The sequence below is a fragment of the Quercus lobata genome, chromosome 2 (genome assembly GCF_001633185.2).
Source record: "Quercus lobata isolate SW786 chromosome 2, ValleyOak3.0 Primary Assembly, whole genome shotgun sequence".
NCBI lineage: Eukaryota > Viridiplantae > Streptophyta > Magnoliopsida > Fagales > Fagaceae > Quercus > Quercus lobata.
Window position 1 is genome coordinate 16,546,426 of NC_044905.1, and position 9,737 is coordinate 16,556,162.

The following is a 9,737-nucleotide window of genomic DNA, read 5'->3' on the forward strand; positions in this document are numbered from 1 at the left end:
ATCTTGTCTATACCATAAAAGAGAGCCATTGGTGTTTTGACTTAATAGTAAGGAGCAATTATCATGGAGCAGACACTATATATTTCAAATCCAATTGTATCAATATTATATTACATATATAAAAAATCCAATTGATTAAATATTTAATATATTTAGCATATATTCTCTCAATTTTTGGCCGTGTATTCATACAAAATTATTAATTTTCTTGTGTTATTATAATCTAAAATAATTTGGTTGTTATATATATATATATATATATATTTGTGTATGTGTGTGTGCGCACATGATAGAGAGAGAAAATCATCCAAATTAAGTAATAATAAAAAGAACAAGACTTAGATACAGTACTTAGGTGTTGTTCCTTATATTTCCTTTTTAAAATTCTACCATGTGGATTTTTTATTTTATTTTTATGGAATGGTAGTGTATTTTTTAGTTAAATATCCACATGGTTAAATTTTAAGAGGGAAACCTAAGGAACAGTACCTGAGCCTAAATTTTGTCCTAATAAAAATACGAAGATGATGTCTAAAGGTCCGTTTGATTGGAGTAGTGGAAAAGTGGGAGGATAGAGAATGGTGAGAGGATGGAAAAGTAGAAGGATATAAAAGATTTTAATTTTCTCTTTTTTGTTTGGTTGAGAGTGAAAAAAATGAAGGGATGGAAAAAGTGAATTTATATAAATTTACGCATATACCCTTATTAAAAAAATGATGCCCAATTAAAACCCAAAAAGTGATAAACAACCAAAAAAAATATCAATCACCTAAATTTATTAAAAAATAAAAATCATGTCCATAAAAAAATCACATCTAAACAAAAAATAAAAAACACAAAAGAAAGCAAAAAAAGAAAAAGAATACTAGCCCAGTAAATCAAAAAAACAAAAAAAAGAAGAAGAAGAAGAAGAAGAAGAAAGAGGGAGGGAGGCAGGCAACGCCTGCCCAGTAAATCAAGAGTAAAAAGGAAAAATGAAAAGAAAAAAAGAGGCAGGCAACGCCTGCTCAGTTAAAAAAAAGAAAAGAAAAAGGCAGGCAACGTAGGAAAAAAAGAAAAAAAAAAGGTGTGAAGAAAAGCAAAGTGAGTGAAGGTGCAATTGTAGATGGGCATTTTTGTCCAAATGTGATGCCCGATTTCTCCCTTTAGTTTTTTCTCCATTTTGGAGAGAATTTTTTGGTGGGACAAGGGGAAAACACTTGACCCTATCATTTATTTTCCTTTCTCGCCACCCAACCAAACACACTTTAAAAAAGTTTTCCTTTCTATTTTCTCTCCGAAATTTTTCATCCATCCTATTTCACCTCCAAACAAACACACTCTAAACAGTAAAACGACGAACTTGCTAGCAAATATATATATATATATATATATATATTGGAACTACAAAAAATACGAATTTTGATAATTTTATTGTTGTATATATTACACCTTGAATGTTGTGAAATAGTTCTACTAGACAGTTTCTAATCATCGTTTTGTATTTTAAAGAAGCCTTAACAAACTTTCTTTCAGGACAATGTCCACTCTATTTGTGCCTAACTATCCCCACAGAACTGGGTTTGAATTTATTCTCCGAGGCCCTTCTTGTTAAGATCCAATCCCTATTTAGTGAGGCCTCATGCAGAACCAACAAGCTAATCGTGTCTCTCATCAAACAAAACGAAAAAGAGACAGAAAACAACGTTTAAGTGAAAGTTCCCCCAACACCACCCACCCCCAACCAAAAAAAAAAAAAACGTTTTAAGTGCGAGTTACACTCGTTCCTCAAAAAAGAAAAGTGCCAGTTACACTCACGGATAGTAGCATCTAGCCAGCTTGAAAGAATCTCACAAAGGGAAGACTGAGGCTTTTGTTCTCAAAGGGTACAAATCTTGAGGGAAGCAGTGTAGGACTGAATTATTATTTATTATGCAAAGGTCCAGACTAGTGGCAATTTAACCAAGATTACCGGGCAAAATGGCCAAATATCACTATTTTGTAAAATATTTTGCAATATACCACTATATGTGAAATATTTAACAATTTACCATCTTTTTGAAACTCGAGTTTGTGAAACCCGAGTTTGCTGTGTAACTCAAGTTCGATAAACTCGAACTTTTTGAAAAAATAGCCTTCAAATTTGCCAAAATTTTTTTTATGGAACTTGAGTTCATAAAACACGAGTACCATAAAAAAATTTCAAAATTTTTCCATGGAACTCGAGTATCATGAAAAACTCGAGTATCCAAAAAGTGGTAGATTCCCACATATTTTCGAAACAATGGTAAATTGATATATATTTCGGTAAACAGTGCTATTGTGCCATTTTGGCCAAGATTACCAAGTGGAAACTCCTATTTCATGCAGATCTAAATTATCTAATGAAGTATGACCTGGTAAAGGACCGTCAATTGTAGGAAGGAAATTCGTTTTTTTTTATTTTATAATTCGATAATTATAATAATTCTAAGAAATATCAGGAGATGCCAATTCAGGTAGAAGGCTCTTGGCTACAAGAAGGAAATTGGTACTGCTATAAATTTGAAAACAATACCCTTAAGCACATCGAAGCTGGTAATTCAGAGGGATTAGGTGAGGTGGCCTGACATGCAAATGAACAAGTATTTGTTAAAAAGATAAAAGAATGAAATATGGCTTAGATGAAATTAATTTAAACTTGATCTCTATTGGAATGAAGTTCTTATTCATCCCAAAAAAAAAAAATGACTTTGGTATAAGACACACATATCTCGGCATAATAACTCAACAGCAAATAAATAGCGCACAGAAAATCATTCAAAATTAAAGATGAAAATAGACAGAAGGTCTAGATCCCAAACCTGTAATCTTCAAAATCGTAGTGATGCACAAAATCTCACATCTGAAGACATCTAAGGGTTGGATAAATCATGTATAACACAAAAGAACACAACAATCCCTATCATGCTTGCCAAAGTAGTTCTAGCTTCTCATAATTTTCAAAATTGCTGATTATCTTTGTTTATCAATAGCTCTTCAATTGAATATCACCAAAATCTTCACATTGTTCCCACTAATCATCATGATGTAGATTATCTCCAATAGTATTCACGTTGGTCCTTCTAATCATTATGATGATGAAGAAGAAGCAACCCCTGCTAATTCTGCTAACTGCTTACTGCCAAGATTGGATACAAGTTCCATGGAGATGAAGTGTTTTGGAAGATTTTCAAATTCTTCCACCTTGAAATTGTATATTGGTTGAAGTTTTTTAGCTTCAGAATCTGCTGCTTCAGCCTCTGCAAGTAGAAGGTTAGCTTCTTCAAGGTCACCAAATTCTAGAGCAGCATTTCTTTCTGCTGTAGCAGCACCAGCTATCAAAAGCAACCTCTGGAATCTAGCCATTGCTACCTCTTTTTCCTTGGATAAAATCTGCCCCTCAGTGTCCTGCAACCTGTTTACGGTGTCTTTAATCTCTTCCTCAAGCTTCTCAAGCTCTGAGGTGGTTGTTTCCATGTCATTCTGTATGCCTTCTTTTTCAACACTCAATGATTTTGCCTCAGCAGCTATTCGTGCAGCTTCCTTAAAGTTTCTTGCAGAAGCAGCAATTTTCTTTTCAGCTTCCACCTCTGGGACTCTTTTATTTATAAAAAGTATTCGCTGCTTGAAGGATGCAAGATCCTGCTGAATGTTTGACTTTCTTGCAGATAGTTCCTAAAAAACGTGAAGGAGATATGTTCAACAAATGGCATGTTGAAACAGGGAAGAGAGCACGAAACGAGGGGAGGGGAGGGGAGTCGGGGGGGGGGGGGGAAGAAAGACGGAAAGAGTATTAAGTTGATTGGCATATGTTCATATATCAGAAAGCTGATAATTGAGTATGAAAGAGTATCTATGATTTGTGATGCTCTAGCAAATGCACAAGCACAACACTATTTAGCCAAAGCAAAAAGAAAAAAGAAAGAAACTGTAAACACAAATAAAAACAAACAACACCAATGGAAAAATGCAGTAACTCTCTAGGCCAAATTATTTTACAAGGACTATAAATCATTAGTTTATCACAATGTGGAAGGGATGCAACAACAGGGCTTCACCATAACAGCAACACCTAATCTGATAATGCAACACCATGGTGAATAATAGACAGTTCAACGTTTTTATGGAATTGGAATTTCCATGTAAAGGATGTGGTAGTTGTCTACAGGTTTGATGATGACATAAAAAAAAACAATTTTTTTCAAAGACCAGTTAAGTCCCTGAGAAAGGACAAACATCTAGATTTTAAACAAAATAATTGAAAATTGTCTCGAATTCCTATTTTGAATTAAAAACCTATTTGGGTTTTTTGGTGTGGAAGAAAAGTATATTCCTCATCAAAGAATTAATTTGGTATTCCTTGTCCACCAAGGAGTATGGGTCGAAACTTTATCTATAGGTTGTACTGTAAAAGGTTTGAAGGCTTTGGTCCAAGTGGTCCTCCATATGGGTAGAGGAAAACTCTTAGAAGAATATGGAGTAGGTTTTTTCAAACAGTATTTTGATTGTTCTTTTGGAGTTTGAAAGATGCTTGCCAATTTTTGGGTTGAAATACATGTATGTAAGTAATTATAAACAAAAGAAAAGTGCATGTGAATTAAGTGTTTATCTATTGTTTGAATGAAAAGCACTGTTGAGTGTATTTGGGTTTTGAGCTTGTGAGAGAGTCACGTTTGTGAATTTATATTGAGAGTTTGTTGTGGGTGCAATGAGATTTGTGTTAGTTTGTACTTATGAGAGGTCTTAAGTGTGTTTGTGTTTCTGTTTTTAAACTTTATGAGTGTTGTTTGTGAACGTGATTTTGATCCATATTGCCAATAAAGGATTTTGGTTGGTGTTATCAATGGATGTAGGTACGAAGTTGGCTGAACCACGTTAAACTATATGTCTTGTATGTATGCTTTAATTTTTTGTTTGTGATGAATGTGCTCATGCTAGCCTTAAATTCCAACATAAATTTTTCACATCTAATAAATTAGAAAGGATCATTTGATGGTGTTCCTCAATCCTCTACACATTTAAGCAAAAAGCCATATTCAGAAACAACAATTATAAGGGATCTAAGTTTCACACGTAAGTTATATTACGTCTCAAAAAAATAAAAAAAAGGGATATGTAAATACCATCGTTAAGCTGTAGGTTTCTAAAGGTGAGAAGTCTGCCATTGATATATAAATGGGAAACATCTTCTAGGGTACTGATAACCATAATAAAGAAAATCTAGAAGTGAGTTCTCAAAATAGAAATATAAAAGTAAGCTAGAAAATTAACCTGTAGAGAAGCTCTTGCAGTGGAAACTTCCTGTTGGAGCACTTGAACATCCTCAGAAAGCTTCTCCTCAGCTTTTACAAGCCTCATTTTATCTTCCCTAGAGTTCAACAAGGAGGACATCAGAGTTTTTCTCAGCTCCACAGTTTCCTGGTATGTTTGTGCTTCCTCTGCAGAAGAGCTGGCAAGTTCCCTCAGCTTTGCACCTTTTTCTTCTTCCTGCTTAAGGAACTCGTTAATTTCTTTCTTTTTCTCTGATAGAGCTTCACTTTCCAAGTCCATCGTGGAAAGACTTGATTGCAAGTTATCGCACTTTGCAACAATGTTTGATTTCATCTCCTGAAAACCTGAGACCACATTGCCGATCCTTTCCTCAACTTCTTTGATTTTAGAATCATTTTCTGAAATTTCCTTTTCCTTTTGTTTCACTAATTCAAGTAGTTTTTCCAGTTCATTTCTCAGCATATCCTTTTTACTACAAAGCAGTTCTTGCTCCTTCCTGTCATCTTCAATTGAATGCTCAATGGAATTATTAAATACTTCTCGAGCTTCATTTATTAAATGTGATTCAATTTCCACCTCCATCTTCTTGACTTCCAAGGCTTCAGTTGATGAAAGCCATTTGTCCATCTCTTTTGAGGATGCTACTTCTGCTGTCTTTAACACTAACTCCGCATTATTTGCAGCATCCTGCAAAAAATAGACTACAATTGTCATTTTTGTTTTCTCTAGTCAAACTAACAACGACAACAAAGCCTTAATCCCATCATTTTTGAGTCAGCTATGGATTCTCAATAGATTAGTTAGAGTCAGTCACATATATTTTTTCCATTACTCTATTCTATTTGAAGTCATACTCTCTGTTGCTTTAAAAAAAAATAATAATTTTTTTTATATAAATAAATAATAAAGTCATAATCTCTACTACTTACTTAGGATTGATAGTTTATGAAACTATTTGACATGATGGTTAAATGTTACATATGGGATATTGGTACAAATAATCAATACAAAATATTGGGAGAAAATTGACACAAAGTGCAACAAAAGTCATTTATGATGTAACAGAATGCTTGCTAATTTTACTTGCAGGCTAGATCCAAGAGCACCAGAATGCATTATACACCATATTCCCATTTGTAATATTTAAGATCCATATTCAAGCAAGGTAATTATATCGGCAATGTGATTGGAAGTGTTTGTGGTCACTTATTATATCCTTAAGAAAGTGATGCAGATATTAGTAGGTATCCAAAACAAACACTAGAGTCATGCACATGTTTTTAGTAAATATGCATAGTTTGGGAAAGAAAAGAAAAGGGTACTGACTGTTGCGAAATTTTGGAGTAGGGAAACACAAAGTTCCTCAGCAGCAATCTGAGCTTGAAGAGCCTCCTGCATATTGGATTCATTGGCATCAGATTGTGCCTCTGCCTCTCTCAATGCAATGAGGGAACTTTGTTTCTCCTCCTCAGCAGCGGCCAGGGAGTCGCTAACACGCTCAGCCCTCTCGAAATCTTCGGCCTCACATGCTTCTTCCAACTCCTTCTCCAAATCCCTGTGCTTGATTAATGCCACATTCAAATTCTCAGCTGCTTTTCTCCTCCTCCTTATGGATTCCTTCCTCGCCGCAGATACAGACGCCACCAATTCTCGAGCACCCTTCAGCTTCTCAGCTATTTGGGCCTTAATATCCTCCAAACTCAACTCACCCTTTTCCTCTTGTACTTCTTTTGCTTCTTGCTGCTCTTCTTGTTCTTCTTTTGCTTCTTGCTGCTCTTCTTGTTGAACTTGTGTGGTAGATTGATTATCATCATCATCATCATCATCATCATGATCAATTTTAGTCGGTGTAGAAGAGACAAGGTTGTGATCTTCAGTATGAGGAAGATCATCGAGCGCATCGGATTGAATAGAGTGAGAATCCGACTCGAGATCCGACGGTGAAAAATGAGAATATGCATCTCTGCTTCCATCTCTGCCATATCCAATTCTCAAGCCAGCTCGTTTCTTCTTTCTCGAAACCTGTCGAGAAATCGAGGGAATTGCTCTTGTTGTTGTTGTTGAAATCGAAGGAGTAGAAGAAGAATTCTGGGATGGAGGAAGGGTTTCGAGAGGAGCTACGATGGTGAGATCAGAGAAGAGATTTTCGTCAAGGGGCTGAGACGTTGAATGTGAATTCGAATTTAATGATGACGTTGTACTTTCAGAATCAGCTGTAGTGGTTGGAGCATCGATTGGAATTGGGGGAGGAGGGTTTATTGGATCATGATGATTGTCTTGATGGTCTTGTTGCTGTTGTTCTTGATGATGGTCTTGTTGTTGTTGTTGTTGTTGTTCTTGATGATGGTTTTGTTGATCTTGGTCTGAAGCCAATTGGGAAGGGTTAAAGAGGACCATGCCCTCAAATAACGAATCCATTTCTTCCTCCATTTATTTTCTGGAATTTGGTGTTAAAGATCTCCCCACGTCGAATTAACTCACTTCTCTTTGGACTTCTATTGTATGCAACTTATCTATTCTCTTCTGAATTTTTACATAAAAATAAGAAGAAGAAAAAAAAAAAAAAAACTCTTCTGAATTCTGATAAAATATCTAATTATATCCTTAAGTCTAATACCGGCGAGGGATGACCCCCCAAAATTATACATTGACAGTACTTGACAATCGTTTACTTGCCAAATTTGACCCGTTTACTCAATTTTAAGGAGATGACATTTCAACCCCAGACATCCAAAATAATTAACATTCTGCCCATTAATTCCCCTAATGACAAGTTGACACACAAAGTATTCCTTTCTTATTAGAGAATGTTCCAATTATGGTAAACCTTATTGATGAAGTATAAATTCGTCAGTCGTAATGAACACGTCTAGATGAAGTCCGATATTCGTCTGTGTTGTCATAGAAATAGCAATCTCTCACGATGGTCATCAGTGTGGTACTTGCCACAACACCTCCAATGTCAAAGTTAGTATAAGAAGTTTATAGTGAATAACAGAGTATAAAAATAACTAGGGATACTGTTTATGTGTCAATGTACCTTCTATTGGAGGGGTGAGGGCTATATATATACATTCTCTTAGCTCCTAGTCGTTGTGGCTATTATGGTGGTTTTAATGCTCCTTTGGGTAACGCCCCTTCCCCAGTAATGTGGATTTTAATGGTCTTCCAACGATTTGCCCAACTGGCCTCTTGATTACCTGCCTTATTTATTAACCGTATTGAATGGCTTCTTTACCTTCGTCAGAGGTGTAGTTGTTTCGCCTGTCAAGGTTACTTCGTCAGTATCAATGACTTCATCCAACGAGGTTGACTTCGTCAGTCCCGTCAGCTGCCCCCGAGGTTCTATGGTTGTCGTGACATATCATGTCGACCACAAAAGATGAAAGGTTTTTATGAGCTGTCTATGACCCTTGGGGTTTCGCTCCATATTAAATGCACAGTGGCAGTGCCACATGCATTGTGGCCACGTGGCACATTCTGATATGTGGAGTTAATGTTTCAATAACTCTGGGTTTCCCACTGAATTTTAGTTTTTTGAGCTTTGATTTTTAAACTTCTCCCCTTCTCATTTTTTACTTTTCTCAAAACTTTCAATCATTGCTTTGAGTATTTTCTTTCCTAACTTCCCTCTGCAACTCTTCTTCAAGTCGGTGTGCAGTGCAGTGGTGCCTCCCTCATCTGCCTTTTGAGGTACTCTTCTTCTCTTTTTCTTGCTTCCTTTTCCTTTTTTATTATTGCAATACAATCTCTGGTCTCTTTCTTTCTCTCCTTTCCTTTTCTTTTGGTGTTTGTCTTCAATTTCTTAGGGATTTAGCTTTTATTTCTTCCCTATGTGTTTTTTCTGGTTTTCCATGGTTGGTAGCTCTGAGGTTAGGATAACTTACCCCTCAATTTCTTTCCTTTTTACTCGCTTAGAAGGGTTTTTAGGTGTTTTCCCGCACCTTGAGAATTTTGTTTTTGATGGTAACAATTTGAGCATTGCATCGGCCACTCTGTTGCCTTTGCTACGTCAATCGATCGATTGGTTCAAGAGTCTGGTGAGAGAGCGGGAGAGAATGTCTGAGGTTAGGTCTAGTGAACTCGAGACTGGGTTATCGTCTAGCGGTGACCTAGTGGAGGGAGATACTGCCTTCTCTACCCCTCAAGAGGTTAGGGCTTTTCGTGCCCTCAAAGAGGAGTGTGGACTGGATGCTGACACTCTGGGTAGATTTAAGAATAGATTCCAATTCCCGGAACGAGTTAGGGTTCGTCTACCCAATGAAGAGGATTGGGCCTGTCACTTCTTCCCCGGGGAGGTATGCTTTTACGAGTCTGCCTTCGTCTGTGGGTTGAGGTTTCCTGTCCATCCCTTCCTCATGGAGCTATTGGACCACTTCGGTATTGCTCCTGGGCAGCTTATGCCCAACTCATGGAGGATAGTGATTAGCTGTATGGGGATATGGCTGGCCGCTACGAACAGAGGT

At 36.5% G+C, this 9,737-nt stretch overlaps 1 protein-coding gene across 1 annotated transcript; it reads right to left on the minus strand.

Annotated features, from left to right (window-relative positions):
- Nucleotides 1-2,756: 2,756 nt before the first annotated feature.
- Nucleotides 2,757-7,888, minus strand: LOC115974752 (DNA ligase 1). Its single transcript, XM_031095258.1, has 3 exons — nucleotides 6,598-7,888; nucleotides 5,272-5,958; nucleotides 2,757-3,675 (listed from the first exon to the last, which is right to left on the minus strand). Exons 1-3 carry the CDS (start codon nucleotides 7,699-7,701, stop codon nucleotides 3,091-3,093), a joined length of 2,376 nt encoding a protein of 791 aa, XP_030951118.1. The 5' UTR covers nucleotides 7,702-7,888; the 3' UTR covers nucleotides 2,757-3,090.
- Nucleotides 7,889-9,737: the final 1,849 nt, after the last annotated feature.

Excerpts from the sequence above, each read along its gene's own strand:
- LOC115974752 (XM_031095258.1), bottom strand. The coding sequence starts at position 7,701 with ATGGAGGAAGAAATGGATTCGTTATTTGAGGGCATGGTCCTCTTTAAC. Across the intron at positions 5,959-6,597 it reads TACTCCAAAATTTCGCAACA|GATGCTGCAAATAATGCGGA; the intron begins GTCAGTACCCTT and ends TATTTTTTGCAG. Across the intron at positions 3,676-5,271 it reads CTGCAAGAGCTTCTCTACAG|GAACTATCTGCAAGAAAGTC; the intron begins GTTAATTTTCTA and ends CACGTTTTTTAG.